General features: G+C 40.1%; 1 protein-coding gene across 2 annotated transcripts in view; it reads left to right on the top strand.

The window, feature by feature from the left end:
• Positions 1 to 23,160, top strand: part of csmd2 (CUB and Sushi multiple domains 2) — a 275,924-nt gene that overhangs the window by 74,499 nt on the left and 178,265 nt on the right. For both annotated transcript variants that reach the window (XM_023152492.3, XM_023152493.3), the window contains 2 exons: positions 16,635 to 16,829; positions 22,184 to 22,391. In XM_023152492.3, coding sequence (XP_023008260.2) covers positions 16,635 to 16,829; positions 22,184 to 22,391 — 403 coding nt within the window. The remainder of the gene's footprint in view (positions 1 to 16,634; positions 16,830 to 22,183; positions 22,392 to 23,160) is intronic.

The raw sequence follows: 23,160 nt of genomic DNA, 5'->3' as shown, positions 1-23,160 counted from the left end.
CCAATAAATTGGTTGGGCTTCTGTGAGAAATGTATGGGTGATAGTATGAAGGCAAGGGGCAACGAGAAAGTGATAAAGACCGCATTTACTTTAGGTACCACATGAGGTTGGTTCCAAAAGGTCAGTCAATATAGACTCTCATGTTTAAATTTCCAACTTTATAGTACTAAAAGTCATATTTACAGCATAGCACAAAATGCTGTAAACAGCATTTCTGTGGTGATTTTTGTTTTCTAACTCCTCTGCCTGGATTTTGGAGTTAGTTCTGTGGCCTTTTTGATTGATATGTATCCTAACACAGAAAGCTGTTGGGGTCTGTGTTTTTGTTGTTAGTGCCTTCTGAAGCATGCTAATGGGTTATCTGATCGAAATTAAGGCTTGAGTTTTGATTAGTGAAATTCTAGCATATTTTTCATCTGTTTCACCATTCAAATTTTCAACTGTTCTGCTCTTTCTGCTAATGCCAGCTATATCTTTTGGTGCTCATAACTTTTATACTTTTTGAGATATTAAGCTTTTTATGCCATTTTTTGGCCAATTTGGACCACATTATCAGTGTGTAACTAGTAACAAGTTTAGCTTGCCGGGATGAGCCATGTTTTAGCTCAGTGAGATGAGCAGCCATTCTCAGAGTGGGAGGCCCGAATTCAAATCCCGCTTATGGCAACAATTTTTTCAGTTAGCATTTAAACTCTTTTCTACACATTTCCGCTTCTTAACCCTTTTTCAGCAGAAACTTTAGCTTTTGCACCTGTTTTCAGTGGAATTTTAAGTTTTTTCACCTCTTTTCAGCAGAATTTTCAGCTTTTTCACTTGTTTTCAGCGGAATTTCAGTTTTTTCATCTCTTTTCAGCAGAAAATTCAGAGGTCACCTCTTTTCAGGACAATTTTCAGTTTCATCTCTTTTCAGCCACCTGAGAACCAGGTTAGCTCAGTGAGATGAGTAGCGTTCTTCAGACCAGGAGGCCCGGGTTCGAACCCAGCTCATGGCAACATTTCCTTTCAGTAGATAGTTCAACTTTTTCACCTCTTTTCGGTAAAAAATCTCAGCCTCTTCACCCCTTTTCTGCAGAATTTTCAGTTTTTTCACCTCATTTCAGCAAAAAATTCTTTCCACTACAGGGCATTCACACTGCATTTTCGCAGGAAATGCAACTTTTTCTAGTTACCAGGTTATGTGTTTCTGCACAGTTTAATGCTAACCATAATAGCTAGCTGTAGCTGATACCTTAGGAGTCCATCTTTTTGTGTTATTGTCCCTTTTGGTTCCAAAACAGCTGCATGATGCCAGTTAAAACTAAAAATAAAGCTTAAAAATGTACAGTCTAAAACCATTTGTTTTCATCACAGTGTCTATGTCAGTGTTTTATAACGTCTACTTGGTGACACCCATGAAAATGACCCCAACTGTTTAAGACTATTTTTCTACTGGTTCATCTTCACAACCACTCCATATCTGTGTGTCAGAGTACAGCTACTGAATGCTCTTCAAATGAAAAGAGCATGTTACATTCAATAGATATATATTTTTTAATCTCTTTTATCTATGTAGAAAAAAATGGAACCAGTTTTAACTAGCAGTGCAAATTTTAAAATGTACACATAAGTAAAGACTTTTACAAAATACTTAAAAAACACAATTATATTGTTAATGGTGTTCATATTTATGAGCTTTGAGACCCACATCTAGTAATTATGACATCTGGATCTCATTACAGTAATGTAAAAAACCCCAAACAAATACGAAAGAAAAGTTGGGTGTTGTCAAATGCTTGTGACGTGGTCAGTGTGTACATGTTTACCCACCACGACCTAAAATTAAATTATGCCTCTGTGTATGCGGGATAATGTAGCTCTCGAAGAACGTGCTTTGAGTGAGATGATCACAGGGTTTATTTCTGGGTTTTACTTGGATCTTCCCCAAGTACCACATAATTTAGAGCCATCCTTTGGCTATTTCCAGAATGGCATGTGTACGGATTTGTAGTTCTGCTGATTTCATTGGATATTATCATTATCATTATGCTTCATTTATTTAAATCTAAAAAGAAAGAAAGAAAGAAAAATAGGGACCCTTAGCTTACATAAGTTGAAAACTAAATCATGACGGTAGGATCCACTATCCCCTGGGAACCTCAAAATAAGGGACTGGCTTGGGGAATGTAGTGGGAAACCAGCATGCACAAAAGATACTTAACCTGAAATCACTCAGATACTTTTAGACCAGGAGAGGTTAAAGTAAAAACAAAAAAGAAAAGAAAAGAAAGGTAAACACTATTTAGACACAATTCTTTAATGAAATTTCTAATTATAGAAAAAACCTTGAGTCATGTTAAAAAAATAAGGCAACATAGCCCATGTTGCGGGTGGGAAAAGACAAGAGGTTAAATGGAGGATAGTAGCGCATCTTATGACAGATTATCATATTGTCATAATAGCGAGTCAGAACTAAAGGAATTTCTAATGCAGAACACTAGACATGTAACAGAACCCAGCAATTAAATTGATTTTATAATTACACAGCTCCTCCCATATAACTACAGTTCAATACTTGGTTGAATGTAGCATATTATACTATTGAAAATGATCTAACTGTGGTTTACTTGATGAAGATTACAAGCCCGGTAATAATATGAAGCGATTTTATACGTGCAACAGATGCTTCACGTGGAATCAGTGAAACCTCTCATAATAGAGGTAGAACAATTTAACTGTTCAAATTAGGCGTCTTCTCAGAAACTATTAACATTGACAAATTGTTTCTCAAGGCCCTTTCACAGCTTATTTTTTTGGTTAATTTAAACCCAGCACACCATTAAAAATGCATTGTCATGCTTTAACAACGGCCACACAGGCAGATCAGGCACTTGTGACCATGAGAAAAAAAAAGACAACAGGATGAGCTAACTGGTGAAACAGAGCATAAAGAAAGAGGGCAGCTCTCTGAGTTAGCGAGTGTACAGTACCCTGTTCTGCAACACTTTGATACTTCAGTTGACCTATTGTGCATGAAGGCCTTTATTAGAATGCTGGCATTTTGTTAACATGGTGCACAATATTATATTTTATTAGTTATAAAAGTGCCAGTCTGCATTAGAGCACCAGAAACCAGCAACTGATATTAAACAAAACTTGGGTTTAGTTATATAACTTTTTGTTTGTTTTTGCCCTTGTTAGGCTGGTAAGCAGTATAATAGCTATTTAGTTTAAAACCTCAATAAGTTTGAAACTTTTAAGCATTTTTTTTTAAAAGTTTACTTAAAGGACATGACAACAAAAGAAAGTCTGTTTGTCTACCATGGTGGTCATGGTTTACCTGGTATTTGCAACATTGCTTGCATATATCCATTTTTTGAAGGTTGTTCTCCACAGAGCTCTAATCAATAATGCTTTGTTCATAAAGACCCAAGCTGTGAAATTGATGTTAGACACCACTGGCTGTGTTGCTCTCCTCAGACAGAGCACTCACCTGTATTTCCCTCAGGTTTAGCATTTTGAAACTACATTAAAGACAGAATCGATACAAATTTGCAGCAAATAGCACCTAATTTAGAAGAAGTAGTAATGAATGTATATAACCCTCAATACTGGGAGACTTTTCAGTCAGTTTGCACTTTCGACTCCAACAAACCTGTCAGTTCTACTGCCAATATCCCATTTTAGACTGCCTCTCCTCTTATATAGCTACAATAACACAGCCATGTCAAACTAAAAGTGTCTTTTGCCCAATAATATTAATAACAATAATATTTAATATGGACTAAAAATGTGTATAAATAATCTTGTGCACAAATCGATAGCCATTATGAGTGTGAAAGGGAATAGGAAATTATCAAATATCAATATTGATTTGCCTTTGATGTCAAGATCAGCGGTTTTAGATCAAAAATATATTAGGAGACCGAGGCCCTGTACAGGCTCTTGGTAAATGCATTGAGGAAATTAATGACTGGTTGTGCCACAATTTTCTCCAACTAAACAAAAACAAAACTGAAGTAATAGTCTTTGGCGCCAAAGAAAAACGATTACAGGTCACCAGAGAACTTCAATCTATACACCTAAAAACCACAAACCAGGCGAGAAATTTGGGTGTAGTGATGGATGCAGACCTAAACTTAGAAAAACACATTAAGACAATAACAAAATCAGCTTACTATCACCTCAAAAATATTTCTAGGATAAAAGATCTGATGTCTCAACAGGACCTGGAAAAACTAGTCCATGCATTCATCTTTAGTAGGCTTGATTACTGTAACAGCATCTTTACAGGTCTACCTAAAAAATCAGTCAGACAACTACAGCTCATTCAGGACTCTGCTGCTCGAGTCCTCACTGAGACCAAAAAAGTGGACCACATCAGTCCAGCTCTGAGGTCTTTACACTGGCTGCCTGTCCGTCAGAGGATAGACTTTAAAGTTCTGATGCTGGTCTATAAAGCTCTGAATGGTTTAAGACCAAAATACATCAGTGACCTCCTGACCCAGTATGAACCTTCCAGATCCCTCAGGTCATCTGGATCCGGTCTTTTATCAGTTCCTAGAGTCAGAACCAGACACAGAGAAGCTGCATTCAGCTTTTATGCTCCTTATATCTGGAACAAACTCCCAGAAAGCCTCAGATCAGCTGAAACACTCAAGTTTATTTAAATCCAGGTTGAAGACTCACCTGTTCTCAGCTGCATTTGAATAAAGCACCAAATCCACACTTTTAAGCTTAAATTTCAAAACTTACATTAACTACTGATTTTATCTACTGTTCTGATTTTATCTGTTTTGATTTTACATACTGTTTTGTTTGTTTGTTTGTTTGTTTGTTAAGTGGGTTAGAGCTCTGGGTAGCTCCCCAGCTGGGTCTAGACTGGGTCTAGAGAGTATTTTAAATTCAGGGAATTTAAAATAGAAAGTAGCTCGTCCACAGAAGGACTGGTAGCTCCCCTTACGATAAGGGTTCAGATCGCGCGAACAGGTGTGAAATGTGTGTGTTTAGTTAGTTAGTTAGTTTGCTTGTTTTAATCAATTTTAAATCATACTTTTTATTTGTTTTTGTTTCTAATTTCTCTGTAAAGCACTTTGAATCACCTTGTTGTTGAATTGTGCTATACAAATAAATTTGCCTTGCCTTGCCTTTTTCACACGCCTAAACACGGCACGAGATGAGTCTGGGATTCGCTCCTCTTTTACCACAGCAGACATCAGGGAAACTAAAAGACAGTGAAATTTAAGGAAAAGCTAATCTTAAATAAAGGTATTGATTAAACTTGCCAAAGTACCTCTGCTTCATCAAGCCATGCCTGGTTGATTCACTACCCAAGTAGTAAAGTGAACAAAAGAAGACATGGTTAATGAGGTGTGGATTGAAGTGACATCTGATCTCCCCTGATGAGTTGATGGATGCCTCTACACATTTCTTGTTAGGATGTTTATTGTTCTCATACTGCATACCCACAGTGTATTGAAGTCATATCTCCATGTGTACAACATGTAAATTGGAAGTGCACTGACTTATATATTAATGAGCGTACCCACCACTGCATACAAAGAAAAGAGATGCATTTGTTTTCCTGCGTCCCCCCCCCCCCCCCCCCCCCCCCCCCCCCCCTCCCCAAAACCTACACGTTTATGCATCAACACTTCCCCTCGCAATGTCCTCTCTGGTGGGCCCTTACTGTTTCCAAGGCAACCTGCAGAGTGGGGGAAAGAGGATTGGCTCAGGGAATGGCAAAGCAAGACAAAATGCAGGAAAACAACAGGCACTGAGGATTCTAGTTTATGCCCCACCTGCAGGACCTCTGAGGGTCCACCTGTCTGTTAAACTTGGCCGTCAAACAAGAATGGTGTTGACACCCACTGCCTGGGTTGCCATGAAATTTTGAATGAATACTAATTTACCCAAGGGGATAAATATTAATGTGTTTTGACTGTTGTGATGTTTCAGTGACAGTGTTTCTAGACACATGCTGAGGTGAAATTGTTCATTTTGTAATGATGAATGAAAGTGTCCACCGTAAATACAAATGTTAAAGAATTTATTTCGCCAAATGGAGACTACTGTGTGGAATTTTCTTCTTGTGTTGTAATTTGCTGCAAGCAAAACACTATTCAGTATTCTTTAGCACCCATTCATCTGTTCTTTCAAGGCCACTTCCAACCCAAACCACGCTCAAGTGCATAACTGTTGCAGACGACACAGTTTGTGCTGGACCTCATTTTGGTCGTTTTGAATGAGCTCCACACAGGCGTTTTTAACGCTGTGAGATTCTAACTGGACTAATTGTAGCAATTCATCCTGATTTCTTCCTACACATTTTAATAAATATGTTCTACTAAATTGTGTAAATTCTTGTAATTCTACTCGCAGATAGCAGGTTGAGTTAATCAGTTATTTTAATTAATTCTTAGCCACTTTGGCGACAGTGAGGAAAAACTCCCTTTTAACAGGAAGAAACCTCCAGCAGAACCAGGCTCAGGGAGGGGCGGACATCTGCCGTGACGGGGTACTTGGTGTTAGCACTAATTCTTTAATTAACATTTTTTAGTTTTCTAAGCACCTTTATGAGGATATGGCATGGCTTATTTTTTCTTTCATTAAGTAACAAGAAATGTGAAATTAAGTAGGTTTCATTTTTAAAACACAAAATGATTAACAGTGGAACATGTACATAGGTTCTGGGTTCCAAAGGAAAGTACCTTAAACCTGCTTTCTATCTGAAGACTGCCAGATGGCATTACAAAAAGACTTCTGGTCCCATAGAAGTCAAAATACCTTTCTGACTTGACCTCTGTAAACACTTTCTTGTTGGATTTATGGGCTCAGTCACTCATTTTGGTCATACTATGTTTCAAAAAGGAGGATTATCCCAGATATGCAAGCACTTTCACAGTCAAACCTTCCCCACCATGTCACATCCAGTTCTTTGAAACCAAAATGGTGACAGTGAAAACGCTAATCTCAAGGCTTCAAAACAGGCCTTCAGAAACCAGTGAATGATGTCACCATGGATAAGTCCACCTTTTATACTGTCAACTGCCCCACACTGCCCCCTGTACCCTCACCCCAGAAATACATTACATTTTTGTAAAGAATGATCAGGATCAATGATCGTTTTAAAGGGAAAGATGAGTCTTATTGTTGTATTGATTTCAAGTGTTATCTCTCAGTCCTTATCACGTTTAAGGTTTGATAGACTTGTTTTAATTCAATTCTCCGATCTCAGAATTGCACAATGCTCTGTGTAATGCCAAATCAGCTGTATCGGTACACCTTCATTATTACGACACACGCTGTAGTGCAGTATCACCAGTGATGAACTGTGAGCCATTTAGCAAACCAGTGCACCAGATATTCACATATGATCTTCTTAATTCAGTGTAAATGTCCCTGTGTGCACCTGTGTACGTGAGCTTGCAGTGGTGACCACAGGATTTCTGCGATTTTATTGTTTGAAAGAGTAATGTCAGTAGAGAGATAAGCCTGGGAAGCCAGGGGGATATAGATACTTCAATCCAGACAGAGTCAAGGCTGTACACAGATGTACTGATCTCTCCTCCCAGCTCCCTCAGCTCTGTCTCTCATCTGTCTTCTGGCTTTCCTTGAAGTCTCTCATGCTCCCTGATCCCTCTTAGTTTAGTCTCATATATAGTGAATGGCTACTGAATGGCACATTATTCCGTTTTGCAGACATTGTCAGCAGCCATCAATTCTGTATGAGCTCTCCTTCACACCTCAGCGCCTCCCACACAGGAACTGGCCCTTTTACTGCACCTGCTGTTGTGTGCGTGGGAAATGAGAATATCTTGAGTTCAATCCGGTCTGTATTTATATGCATTCTTGTGTGTGTGTGTGTGTGTGTGTCTTTTATTGTGTTTGCGCAATAAATCTCGTGAATCCTCAACCAAGAACCACTGAGGCAGCGACACACAGTGAAACATTAACTATTACCTGCACCCACAGTTGCACTTATAAACACTGTCAAATGTGATTACACTCAGCAGTACTGATAAAGGGTTTCCCCTGCCTATCTAAATCTGGCTAAGCGAAGTAATCAAAATGCATCACTACAATCTAGTTCTGCAGAGAACACGGCACAGGTACTGAAATACCAATTTGTGATGAAAAAAAAATATGTTAAGGTAAATTTATTAAATCAAATGAAATTCTTTAAATTGTTTTTGGTTTCTGGCCTTTGTAGTGTGCAATTTAGATGAAATCCTCTATCCAAAAATGAGTTACCTTGGTAGTTTAGGTCCAGACTCCCAGAAAACTGTAAGTTTTTATATCAAATAGATTGGATGTGGCATGTGGATATTTTTTTCAAAGTATCAACAAAGTGTGAAGAAGTAAAACTACTATTCCTTCAAAATGAAGACAGAAAGCAACAAGGCCGGGGGGAGTTAATTTTTGCATTCTCAGCCTCTCTAAGCAGAAGTGATGGGTGTTGCCAGCTTTTGTCCTGCCCATGTGTAAGGAACAGCAGGCATTGATTGAATTGCTGCTTGACAAAGCAGAAACTGCTTATTGAGCTAATGCACCTGTGTGTTGGAATCGATCTTGCAATGTCACTTGCAAATGCATGGCAGGAAGATGTAGAGGAAAGAAAGGGACACGCAGAAGGGATTGGAAAGAGGAATTTGGTAAGACTTTAGTTTAGTAACGATAGTTTCTATTTTCCTTTCCCCATATCTCCTGTGCTTATTTCTATTCTAATAATCTGTGGATGTCCTGTTTGCCTCTCTGCTACATTTCTTACATTTGGGACCTCCCTTGGTATTTTTATAGCCTATTTGATTGTTAAGATTTCAGATCAGCTGTTTGTATGAGTTGTGACTTTGTTACAGTCCGGTGTTTACATGAGGAAAAGCATGATTATGAATATGCCGTGCATTTGATTTAATCAGCAGTTTATTCATTTGGCAGAAGTTTGATCGCCTCCCGGAATAAGATATCTATTGTCTTTTGAGCATAATGGTCACTGTTAATCTTATTTTCTTCAGGGCACAGTTTCCAAGCCATAGATTTAGTCTAGTCCTAGACCATAAACTTTTTTAAGTGGAGGTATGCATTGACTTTTTTTTTCCAATTCCTGGTCAAGGCTTAATGAAATCTGCTGTAATCATTTGTAATAAAAGACAAACTATCCACAGAGCACAAGTTCAGCTTGGAAAGTTCAATTTTTAGTTTGCTTCCTTACTATAGCTGGTATATAAAAGCCGGATACAGCTTCTTTGTCTGAAAAGTGAAGCCAGTGTGGAAGTGCTTTAAACCTACATTCCTACTAGTGACCAGGAAGGGGTAATAAGAGGCATATGGTTGCAAAACGAACAGGTATCCAACCAAAAGATCATAGCGCTATATATGAGAGCAGCCTTCAGCTGCCTTGATATGACCTCAGTGAACACTTTGTTGATGAGTTTAAAGTCTGTTAAATACAAGGGGATACTCATTTAGTATACAATGGTCTTGAATCAAAAAGGCCTATAAAGCAGGACATTGTTTGGGGCAGACCTACTTCTTGATTGTTCTGTTATTAGTGTTCAGTATAAGTTAGATTCATGTCTCTCTTGCCACACAAAACAGAAAGATGGCAACAGAAGCGCTTACAGTGGGATTTCACCAGCTGATCAGTGGCGTTACAATGTCTATGTCCAACTTTTATATACAGTCTATAACTATGAAACATATGCATTGTATGTACAGGAGGAACACAGCAGAAGAAGATTAGAAAGTTAAGTAATTTAAAACAGTAAAATTGTTTAGGTTCTAGCCCACTGGTTTAACCTACTGGTTAATTATGTTTTAGGTCATTTAAACAGGGCATTTCTAATCTGATTTGGCTTTTGGACAAATAATAATTAGAATATTAAAGTTCATGTATTTGGTGCCACTTATTAGAGTCTTGTATCTTCCCTCATTAATCATCTGTTCATCAGTGTGCCTGCGTCCTTTCCTGCTTTGTCCCCTTGTCTTTGGGTTTCCTTTTTGGAGATTTATTTTTGGCCTGACCTGAGCTGTGCTTTGCCTGCTTGGACATTTTTTTTGCTTCCTTGTTCAAAGTTTGTTCCACTCTAGTAAATTGCATTAAAGTTAATTGTTGCTTTTTAAGACCTTTTTAGGTTATTATACCCCACATGTAGCCTCTCTTTCAACATAATACAAGTATGTAAATTCCTGCACAGATACATAAAGGCATAAATAGGCTTAAGAGAGTTGAGTCAGGCTGAAGTCAGAGCCAGGAACTGCAATTTCTTTCAATTCATGATGGCGCAAAATCTTTGCAGCTGTTTAGTCCTTACCACCTGCCTGTTTGGATCTCTCTTGCAGTCTTGCGTGAAAATGAGTTGGATTAAATTACCGTTACACACAATCGCGTCTTTTCCCATTGTGTTGCTTTGTATTTATTTACAGTGATGTAACTTGTATGGAAGGAAATTGGAAAGAAAAAAAAGCAAATGAGACGAGTCAAGTCAGGAAATAGCAAATCTCTGCGTAGTGCATGGATTTTATTCTGCACCTCCGTAGTATCTCTCAAGCTATATTTGTGCGCATATACTTTATCTGCTCTGTTACACTGTCAATCATGCATCTTCTACTCCCATCTGATACATGGCAGAGAGAGTGATGTTGCATCAACTTTACAGAGACAGGCTCCAACCTGTGTCTCTACATCCCTTCAACACGCTTCAATGCTCTTCTTTCTTGTACTTTCTGTAATTTTTAGATATATAGTCTCTGTCCCTCCTACTACTGTCGACTTAACCAAAGTAAAACAAACAAATCTATCCTCAAACAAAGCCCTCTTTTCCCCCTATCATTTGGCTCTTGCAGTTGATGACATGCAGCTTTTTACAAAGGGATCAAAAAGTATTCATACCCTTGTTGTTTTCAATTGTTTGTTTTATTGAATTTTGGTTTATTGAATTCACATTTCAACAATGCATTTGCAGAAACGTGACTACTGCCAAAGAGTCTTCAACGGAGGACTAAAAAGGGACTGAACTCTTCATGACCAAATTCTGTTTCTGAGTTTTGTGAATTTGCAAAAAAAAAAAAAGAAATCTCAAAACCGGTCGTTACTTTGCTATTATCAGTTGTTAAGTTGCTCATGTGACACCTTTTACTACAGCACTACAGATTCATGATGCCTTTATTTTGCAACGTAAGCCTTTTCTAATCATTGTTTTGTGACAGATGCGTTGTGCGGTGTGCAAGGGCAGATAGCTTTTCCTTCTTCTGGAGAAAGAGAAAATGACAAATAGAGAAACAGGCTTGAACACACCCAGGAAGTGAGCACATCAATCATACTGGGGTCAAAGGCCACCCCATCTTCTGTTCTAGGAAGCAGGAATGAGTGAGGATGGGGAGTAGAGGCAAGGTGATGAAAAGAATGTGAGGGATGGATGATGCGATGGATGGCAAGGTGCCTGTGCTGATTGTTTGTGTGCACTTTGGCGTGTTCGCATGCTTCTACTTCTAGCTGCTGTGTGTTGTAGAATTAGCTACACTGATGGATGAGGACGACCACTTGCAGCGAAAGCGCTTAAAGCACATGGGCTCCAGGGACAGGCCTTGTCACAATCACCCATCCAAGTGACTTATGGACCTGCCATGAGGAACACCAAATGGCTGGTGCTGTTGGGTGGGATGCAACCAGTTGGAAAGGAATAGTCCATATAACGACATGAGCCAAACTCGGTGGAAGAAATGCATGTCTCTTCTTGAAAACAGGAACTACTAAGGCCTGCTTTATTTCCTTATGAAAGCTGTAAATTGTGTGGAAAATAATTCAGATATATAAAAACATGTAAAGTTAAAGGAGAAAAAAGTGAACAAATATTTAAAATGTTATGTTGCTTTTCCCCCCCCTCAAGCTTCTCCCATTTTCTTACTTTCTATGTTTAGGATTTAGCCTGCAGGTATGAATGGAACAGACTGTGATAAATGAGCTTTTAAATGCTGGTTGTCTTTATACACCGCTGCCTCGGTATTCTAGTTTTTTTCTGTTATGTAAAGAGAGGCGTCACTTTTGCTCAACTTGTATTTTTGTTTTCTGGAGCATTCCAAAGGGAGAATAGCAAAGCCAAGACAAAAACTTCATTTCGCTTCCTTTGTGCGAAGCAAATACATCTTTTTCTATCCTGCTGCTCATTGGTAACTGCTTCACATTGTGGGAGTAAAGGCAATATTGATGATTCACCGGCAGGTTAAAAATGTATGTGCTATATCTGCGCTCCAGGCCTAGCCCTGTTTGGGGATTGCATGGGTAATGGCACTATTAGACTTAATTTACTGCCCAAACTAATAACCTGAAATGAAGAGTGTGATGGGATTATTACGTGCAGACACACAGAGACACACATGGATGTGTATTAGAGTCCATGCATTCCCATACTTAACACATCTCCACTCTGACAGTGCTGCACCCTCAGTCATTTTTAATTCAGTGAAATCAGCCAGCTGGTTCATCTCTCTGTCTCTGTCACTATTTTGCAGACACACAAATGTACACATCCAGTCTGTGTTCATGCCGTCTTTTTCTCACGCATCTGTCATCCCAGTCTAAAAATAGACCTCACAGACATTCTGACTGTAAGAAGGAAAAGCACAGGTGTAACTAATAACATTACCGATGGCTCCATTCCATTTAGGCAAGCCGGTAAGCCAACATGTACAATATCAGGGCTCTAGTACTGGCACATCTAAAATGGAACGCAGCCAGTGTTGATGCTGTTATTTACTCAAGTCAAACTGTCGGCTGTAAGAATGAGCTCTGTTCCTGTGCATCACTCCATGTTTCTGTCTTCCTCTATCCTTTGCCTTCAGTATCAAACACTCACAGTGACTTTGATTCAGACTCACATGGTTTAATGACAGGGTCAAAACCATTTCCTGCTTGGCAACAGAGCCCCCTGTGGCCAAACTGCAGCACTAAAAAAAGTCAGTCCCAGCAGCTAATATGCTAATCCAGCAGAGTCCTTGTGTATATGCTAATGTGGTAATGTTGGAAGGGAAGCTGTAATAAGGTAGCATCGGCTGGTCAAAATAAAGGCTGGGAATTGACAAGTCAGCCTGTCATTAGAGTAGTGGATTGTGCCAGAGGGAGAGTACAAAAGTACTAACCAGGTATTTTAAAAGGTAAATCAGCAGCAAGTCGCGTAGGGCATCTTTAGCGTGTGAGCAGGTGTTCTGCCTTCAACAGATGATGGGAAACACCTGCTGTGAAATCACTGATGGAGCCAGAAGTGCAAAGTGCAGCTGTGAGTCACTACTGGTTTTACTCTTAAAAACCCTCTTCAGAAGAATAGGGAAATGTTAGGGGTGTGGAATTGGCTCAGATGTTTTGCTGTTGGTTAACAGTGTTAAAGCCAGGGCATATCCATAGATAGCAAACATACTGACTCATTTAATCAGGGAATTCTGGTTGACATGGTGAGACCAACCCATTCAGCCCTATGCTCCATAATCACTTTACACAGTGTGTTGGTGCTTTTATGTATATTTGTGCATCTACGGATCCAATGTATAAATACTGGAATGTATTAACTTTCTCTGACATTTGCAAATGAAAGTAATTTTTATTCTGTCAGTCAAAAATACCTTCTTCCAAATATGAAAATTAAACATGAAGATACTTTATGTAAAGATTCAGTGCAGAGTTTAATTCAAACGTTGACCACAAGGGGCAGTGTTTTACCTGTTAAGGCCTTTATACACCAGACACATAAAACCCATGTGAATATTTTGCATGTTACAAATATGGATCAGACTCACCTACTTATCCTATCTTAATAGGGCAGCCGTTCGCACTGGCCACATAATTTTGCTGGACAGATTTGCCAATTTTTTACATTTTTTTAAAGTTCACACAGTTCGACACTTCTCCGGGTCAATCGGCTCTCTGAAATGATTTCTCTGCCTCCTCACGTGTGGTCCCACCTCTGCCAACAAGAGTTCAAACTGAAATTCTTCCTGCTCCTGCCTTCTCATGAGAATTGGACAAACCCAGACTCTCCTTCTGTTTTTTTTTTTTTTTGTTTTTTTTATCTCATTATCGCTTGATGTGAACTTAATTTAGGATTATTTCTCCACCTCTTAGTGGTACAAATGGTATTGCATAAAGGCACAGCCTGACCAGTTTGACTTCAGTTAATATCCTTTCAACACAATACATACAAAGTGGCTGTGTCTTCACATTCTGTTAATAACCTTTATTAGTTTTCAAAGTTTTGAAACTATTTTTAAACACAGGAATTTACAATGAATATCTTTAAGCAGATGCCTTATTGTGTTTCTTTAAGAAATCTTGCTCATGCTATGATTTTAAGTCCTGCAAATATGAACACAGACAGTTAAAATTTGTATCTAACCATGACTTAGATATGAGTTCCACCTTCGCAATCATATTTTTTTTTCTTACCATCTGAATCAACCCATGTAAGCTGTTTACACATATAAACTCCTGAAAATGTCAGGAGGATACGGTTGGAAAGCTGTCTGAAGTTGTCTCTCAGACAATGTTCCGACAACGTCTAGCACGCAGCGGGGTGCAGTTTGCATCAGCCGCTTTCTAGCTACTGGAAACACTGCGGTTTTAGAAAAAGGTGTCTGCTTAGTAAAGCATGCAGTGGGCAGGGCACCCACTCGGTAGCTGTGGTGTACAGGACAGATAACTGCAATAATCTTACATTGACGCAAATCATGGGTATCAGACGTCACAAGAACCAGGGTGCATGCATTTTAAACAGTGTAATGTCTGACTTGGAATGTCTGGAAAAGTTCAGAGCTGCAGTGCACTTGCAAAAAACAGCTGTAGGCAATCCTGACTTGAACTACTGTATAATGTATTCAGCTTAAAATGAGGAATAAAATTAGGAGGAAGGCGAGGTTGGCGGTGTCAAAAACACACATGATGTTCGAGAAGGAGCCCGGGGTTTGTGTGAGACTATTTTTAAGTTTAGTTTTACTTTTATTTTCGCTTGCTGTTACATCTGTGCAACAAAACTACTTGGTTAAGGTTAACAAGAGACTATAGTTTAGGTTAAAATATACCGGTACATAAAGTGGCTTGTGACACATTTTAAAACTTAACTAAAAGTTGTAATAAGCTACTTACATTAACAACATTTTCTTTCCGTTAGCTTCACACCTGGGAGTAGCAGAGTATGCTCGCACACACACAAAGACATTTCAAATCGCACTCGTAGAGGTCATGTTTTTTGTCTGCTGCGTGGACTGGACACAAACTGTTTGCAGTTTATTTACCAGCCAGTTAATTCCACAGCTCAAGCTCTGTAGAATGCACTATGGGGTGAAATGATTGATCCGTCCTTGTTAGACCTTGCTGTAAGCAAGTCTTTAGCTTAGACTAGAGTGAGGAAACCTGAAACATGAAAACAAACAATCACAAGAAAGAAAAAGAAAAAAAAGATAAAAAGGGGCTTTTAGGGTTTGACTTAAAGCATTTCTTGTGTGTCAAAGCAGCACAACAAAAAGATCATTGCATTATATTTTTTCCCAAGAAAAGGATCACAAGAAGCATCTTAACATGCCAGTCATGCACTCGTCTTTATGAATGTTAAGAGCTAGTTATTTAAACAAATGACAAACATTTTCTAATTAAAGAAAAGGCAAAATTTTCTTAAGACATGCTTTTTTCTTGGGCAGTCAGTAAGAGAAGACTAAAAATATTTTATTTATTTATTTTTTGGTAATACGTTATAGAGCTGGAGACATTAGATAGGATAAAAAAAAACTTGAGTGTGGTTTGAGCACGATGGCGAGGTGCCAGCGAGCTGTGTTTCTGTGTAGGAGCCATTCTGTCCTCGCTGGAGTTCAACCCAGTTCCTGTTGAGGGACTGAGCTTCATCCAAAGTCCAGCACATGTTCTGGCCAGGTCCCTCGCTGTGTGGGAGTGTGTGACCGGGACAGTAAGCTGGGTGACACAGAGTACGTGTGTGTGTGTGTGTGTGTGTGTGTGTGTGTATGATGTTTGTTTGGTCATTGCCCTTTTGCTCACACTCTAAGGATTTACTGTCTGAAATGCAGAGCAAAGCTCTAATCCACTGCACTCCTATATAGTACTGTAGCAGTGTGACTTAGCTGTTCAGGCGTAAGTCATTAAGGTACATGGAAACTGTGTCTTTCACTGGAACATAACATGAGCTCACAGACACGAGATTGGCTGAACTTCCTCTGAACTTGATTTACATAATAATACATAATTAGTCAAGGTTCTACCAATAGTGAGCGTGCTCCTTTGCATGCACCTACATGATTGCACAAGCAGTGATGGTCAACATAGCGTGCTCAAGCGACTACCCTGATAGGTAAAACAGCACTTAGTGCATTTGGAATTTCTCGACTATGTCAACTTCTGTCGGAGCTCTGCTACTACATTTAACTATGTGCACACATCTCAGAAGATACGATTTTATCTGTTTATCTGTTTGTTTTGGAAAGATGTTGCTGCTTGGGTCAGAAATGTTGCCATGAACAGATGGCTCTGTGTGTCGTTATCTGTCATCAGACTTTCCCTCGTTTTCTGGCCCTTGGCAGTGCTAACGTGATGCAGTGCCACATACTTTACCACAACCCGCCTCGTTTACTGTCAGTTTTCTCTCCCCCCCCTTCTATTTCTACAGCTTTGCCCAGCTACACTTGTGGTAATCCTGGAAAGCTACTCAACGGCCACCAGCAGGGGTCTACTTTTAATATCGGGGACAAGATCCGCTACAGCTGCAGCCCGGGCCATGTACTAGAGGGTCATACCACCCTGTCCTGCCTTGCCACTTCAGCTGGTACTGCTGCCTGGGATTTCCCCCTTCCTTACTGCAGAGGTAAGTAGGAAGCTCAGCAGAAGGCCGTCTGTTATAAGAGACCTTTTGGCTAAATTTTTACATGTTAATTGAATCTGTTTTCAGTGCTTTTGCGTGAACTCTTCAGAGATATTTGAGGTCTTTCATTTATTTTTATGGAAAAAAGTTCATTCTTTGTTTAAAAGAAAGAAGAAAAAGAAACAAGAAATCTGCTTTGGTTATATCTACTAGTTGCTATAAAAAATAACTGACCTTGTTTTTGGAATGAAGAGCAATCGGTCTCACTCATTTAGTCTTTTCTCCACCAGGTGGATAAACCAGCTTCTCCAGCCCACATGCACCGACATACAGTATATTTACACATGCCTCTACATGACCTGACACTGGTTTTCGGTGGTTATTCTGATATCTTATTTACCATGGCAGGACCTCATGTGTTAGCTCCCAGTCAGGCGCTCGTGCCAGTTGTCCTTCCCTGCAAGCATCCCTGTGGCAGCGACACCTGCCAGTGCATGTTGTCTGCCACAACATGAGGATTCTTGAAAATACTTACACTGTAGGCAAAAGTGACACTATAATACTTCAGTTTACAAGATTGGTCTTTGAATAAAAGATTAATTCCTAGAAAACTGCTTGACCATCTATATTCATTTGCTTTCTTGTGTGTGTGTGTGTGTGTGTGTGTGTGTGTGTGTGTGTGTGTGTGTGTGTGTGTGTGTCACTGTGTCCGTGTGGCCAACGGTTTGTGTCAGTGCGCCTGCTGAGCAGACCGCTGAGACTCTATGCCATCTGCAGCCATGCCGGGAGTCAGGAAGCCCACATAGGAGCACACATGGCTGGGCACCACGCGCCAGCACAGTCCCCCCACCCTCCCTATCACACGCAGGCACATGCACATGCCTTTTCTCCACATCAAAATGGGAGATTATTTTGCATGCATTTCAAAATCACGGTTCTTTGTAATTTATATTTTCTTGACGATAACTTTGTCCGCTCTTTCATTTCTGTTTGCTTCCTAGAGAATTTCTGTTTAGACCCCAATTCAGCTTTGTCAATCTCCTCACCCCATTCCCACCAAGGCTCCATCCTGGGGGGAAAAAAAAATCACTCAAGCACTCAAGGATGTGATTATGTCACCTTTTCAGCAGAAATTACACGCCAACAAGTTTTAGAAACTGGCAATTTCCCCTGTGATTAATTGAGGTCTCCTGGTGCCACATAAAAGTCAACGTGTACACCTGAGTGCTCCTTCATAATGCATAAGTGTATTGTTAATGTCACTCCAATTATAGAGCCTGCCCATATGTGCTAGAGCAGAACTTGCACTGTACTTTGGGAGCAGAGAGAACATTTTGGCACAGTCACCATTCTGGACACAGGAGAGGACCAACGTGCCAGCACTGTCGGGCCAAAGATGATAAGCCAGCCGTTGATGACACAGATAATGTTTTACATTTCCTGTCTTGTGCCCAATTTGTTTTTTTCTTTAGCTGTGAGAAATGTCATTGCTTATCATATGAGTACACTTATAAAGGATTTAACATCAGTCTTTTATTCAGATTTTAACACCCTTTCCATCTCCACTGTCGCCCTTTTCTGAGCTTTTCTGTGCTCAGACCCACGCCTCATCTCTCTTGCTATTTTTTTTTTTTTTTGCTGCATATCTTTCCAGAAATAAGCTTACTTCTGACAAGTTCTAAATGTCAGTGCACATACCTGCAGCATCACACTGACACAACTTTTTATGTTTGGTGTGTACGCATCCATTATCCTGCTTATTGCAAAGACACTCTGACTTTTAGTTGTAGTCGGTCACATGTAATTAGAAAGTCCCAGATATAGCTTTCACGATTTCTGCTGGTCTTATATAAGGATTGATTTCTGGATGCATATTAAACACTAATGTGTTTTTATAGCTTGCATGCATCAGTCATGCTTATGTCTTATATCTTGCCATGACTCTCAGAGCAATCGAAGCAGCTCCTAACATTTAATAGAGAACCATGACATCCTAAGTGACAGGCTGAAAAATGCACTGTTCAACCGTGGGAAGCAGTCTGACATCTACAATTGACTGAAGAAAAAAATTAAATAAGTTTCTGCACACCTCACATACTGAACGGTTCAGAAGTTTTTTGGGGAGCGGGCTTTTGCTTCATATACTCTGTGGGTACAACCCGCTTTGGCTCCGTTGTCGTACAGTGCTTGCATCGGCCGGTGCCGGCTGCAAAAATTCAGAGAGTGACGGGGAAAAGTCAAGGTGAAGGCAAGAGTGAGGAGTCGGAGACTTCCCTTCAAGTGTGAAGAAACAGTCCTGTGTGGAATATCAATGCACTTCCTCATCCTTTTTTCTGTCTGCATTCTACTTCCTGTCACTCCAACTGCAACGATCACCTCTCGCCCCTCCCGCCATGCGCCTCTCTTCTCTCTTCATCGTCCACTCTCCTCCTGCACTTTTCCCTTACCCAGCCTCGCATGTCACCTGTCATCCTCTTCATCCCCTTCTTTTCCCCCTTCTGTCGTAGTTTCCCTTCTATTGAGGTTCACACCTCACAGGTTTCCACTCGCCCGTACACTCTCCTGCCCTCCCTCAGGGGGAGTGTGGTGGTGACAGGTAGAGTGGATGATAGACAGGGCCAGACACTTTTGATCTCCTCCTCCCTTCTTTACCGCCACACACAGCTAGTTGGCCACTCGATATAATGAATCCCACTCCACGGTGATGCAGATATGTCCTCAGAGACACTCACACATGCACGCATACACACACACCCTTCACAAGTACTGTGGAAGTGTCGTTCAAAACTTCTTTTGACGTGTCCCCTCTGTTCACAGATTTGTGAACTGATCTATAAATGAAAGAAGGCTGTATTTCAGGCAGTGTCACATGCTGCATTGTTCACAGCTGTAATGAACATATCAGAAGCTGGCATGGGGAGTTAACCTGGCAACATTTTAAATGCATGCGTTATTATTTAATGATCTCCTTAAAGCACCGTTGAGGCGGGAAAGAGTTGCTTTGATTAACACAAATCTGAATTAATCAGAATTTAATCACTTCCCCCCACGTTGCATTAAGTTGCATCATGCTGCTTTCCCCGCTTCCTGACGACTGTAAGAGCACTGTAGGGCATTTTGAAATCCTATGACTTCTTTCTCTCTGGCCTATGGCAAAAATTGCAGACAAAGGAACAATATGCTGTAACTCACTACACAATTTCATGCTTCTGAGCTTGGAAATATGCAATTGAGCCTGCGGCAGAAAGATAATGTGTAGCCAAAAAATAAATAAAATGTAAAAAAAGAGGAAAAAATATTATTATTATTGTTACTGTAAATTGCAATAAATAAGGCTAGGAAGCCATATCTGTTGCTGGTCAGTGGTTCCGTGTTAAATCCAGAGTCAAATTTAAAATCTTCACATCATCGTTCTTAAATAATCAAGCCCCATCTTATTGAAGACTTTATCCAAAGCACCATATCACCCCGACAGAACACTTTGCTCTCAGACTGCAGGCTTACTTGTGGTTCTTATGGTATATATTAGGCTGCTGGGGGCTTTCCATCACGCACTGAGCGTTTCTTGGCTTATCACTTTTCACTCTCTATGTTAAAAGTGGTGAGTAACCCCCAGTGTACCTCACCTCTGATGGGTTGTGGCAGATGGCTGCCTCTCCTTGAGTGTTGTTCAGCTGGAGGTTTCTTCCTGTTAAAAGGGAGTTTTTCCTTCCTACTGTTGCCAAGCACTCATTCACAGGGGGTCGACTGATTGTAGGAATTTTTAAAAAATGAATTGAAACAGTTTTATGATGCTGGTCTCAAAACAGTTTCAAGATAGTTTGTTTGTTTGGTGTCATGGAAACTGAGACATCTACAGATGTTTTCATCTGTGTGCTGATGTTTTCTTGTCCTATTAGCCTTTCTTCAGTAATTGCATTCATATTTGTTGGCAGTCCTGTATCAATCAGTATACTGGAAAATCCTTAATTAAAAGTTCTCTTCTTACATGATATTCACCTTGTATATCTTATAAATGTATTCCTAACAGGTGGAAAGTTTACGGTACCGCCTAGGTTCTTTTCCAAAGAAATGGACTAAAAAAGTTATAGAATATAATTTTGGAAGATGTTGAAATAAATCATATAATTGTTGTCATTGGAAAAGTTTGCTTCCAAGACCCTGATAGGAGAATAAAAATATATAAATAGCGTCCATTTTCAAAAGGCATTAACCATGTTTGAGAGGGATTTTTGTCAATATGAACTCATTTTGTGTAAGCCAGAAACTACCCCATCAAATTTTATTATGATAGCTTCAACAGTCAAACGTGACCTTTGACTGCAGTTAAGCTGCAGTTTGTTTATTAGCGTTTAACTTACCTCGCTCGCCAGCTGCTTGCCAGTTGTCTGTACACTAGGGTTTCCTGACTCCTCATATCTCTTTGTGGCATCTCTGATTACCAATAGCATTGGTGTGGGCAGCATGGAAGGCTGACATGCACCCCTGGGGTAGTACTATCCACCCTCCATGACGCACAATGTGTGTTCCCAAACACAAAAAAATAAGGCATGAATGAAAGACAAACATGCAAACCAGGAGTTTATTTCACACTTTCAGTATGAAGTAACATTTTGATGCTGACTTTCACAGCTGATAGATTTAGCTTAGTTAACATAAGTGGATGGATATCAGCTGAACAGCTAAAAGAGTATGAGATCAAAGCATTTTTGTCCTTACCAGATTCTTGCCAGTTTGTTTTGCCCTTCCTGTGTAAAATATCTCACCTGTCACTCCTGCACTCTTCAATTGCGGTTCCCACACACAGTGGAGAACCGTGGGGAAAAAACAAAAAAAGTTAAGGAGACGAAATAAATGAACGTGCCTGCACACGCACAGTCACATTACGCTTTGATTTAAAAAATCAAATCAGCAGTCACAAATGTCCTCCTGTTTTTAATCATTTGATGATTACGATGGATCAAAGTAACTGTTCCGAACACACACACAAACACACAATAACTCTAAAGGTCATGTAAGTCCTTGAATAAACTTGTGTTGCAAGTACTGGTTATATGTGGGTGTGAGGGTGTGGTGTGACACTATACCAAGGCAGATTTCATTTATTATCAACCTCATAATAATGCTATCATTTTACTACCAACGTAGAGAAACTATATAAAAATCACCTTGAGTGACGAGTTGTTGCCGAACACGTCGACCAACGTTAATCCCCACCACCATTATCTATCTGCGCAACCCCTCTGTACACATTCAGCGATCGGTACACCTCACACTCACGTGTCTGTGATTATTTTTGTTTTGCAAAGATTTTTCTTCTGATATTAATTCTTTCACAACTCTGTTTCTCTCTGCAGCGGATGACGGATGTGGAGGGACACTGCGGGGCCAGAGTGGGGTGATAACTACTCCCAATTACCCATCTGAATATAACAACAATGCCGACTGCACCTGGACTGTGCTGGCTGAGCCAGGAGACACCATTGCCCTGGTTTTTTCTGACTTTCAGCTGGAGGATGATTATGACCTGTTGGAGGTCAGCGGCACTGAAGGTTCTTCGCAATGGTGAGTAGTCAGCTTGCGGCATTTATCTGGGGAGAGAGCTGAGAAGGGGGGAGAGGTAATGCACCACAGGCATGCAGGCTTTTTTTTCAGGTGGTCGAATGAGTGTGGTGAAGTATGGTTGGAAGTGGATCGGTGTTACTGTATGTAGGTCTGGTGGAGCTGGATCATAGCTGGTACTAGCTTCAAAATGAAATAGGGCAATAACAGTAATTTGTTTGATAGGCAGCACCTAGCTTTTATATTACAAACTCAGCCTGGGTATATCATATGGTCTCTGGTTCTAAAGTGTAATTTGAACACTCAATCATGGTCACACGCTCGCACTCATTCTCTCGATTACTCAGTCTCGCACAAACACACATGCTCGGCTCTAATGATGAAGAGATAGGATGTCCTGGCGTCAGCGTGGGTCTCTCACCATCTGTGGCAGCTCCTCCTCTCTCTGACAACTCTCTCAGCTCAGGAAGTAATTAGAGAGCTCGATTACCACCGCCAGCCGTAAAGTGTTGTTTCACCCCCATTCTCCCGGAAACAGAGAGAAGCCCGCGTGAGCACAAACGATCATGCACGCTAAAGCATTCACACTTTCAGCTACACTTTAATATATTTTCACTGCCGCTTAAAGATTTGTTGCAAACAGATATATTCTTTCACACATACACACCGGCGTTTTGTGCCTTCCGAGACCACACATAGCCAAGCTTAGCTTGAAAAACAAATATATATTTATATATTGGTTGAATACAGGTAGATGCATTTTTATGCATCA

The sequence above is a fragment of the Maylandia zebra genome, linkage group LG22, assembly GCF_041146795.1.
Source record: "Maylandia zebra isolate NMK-2024a linkage group LG22, Mzebra_GT3a, whole genome shotgun sequence".
NCBI lineage: Eukaryota > Metazoa > Chordata > Actinopteri > Cichliformes > Cichlidae > Maylandia > Maylandia zebra.
The sequence above is the reverse complement of the archived record's forward strand: the minus strand, read 5'-3'. Positions and strand labels throughout refer to the sequence as shown.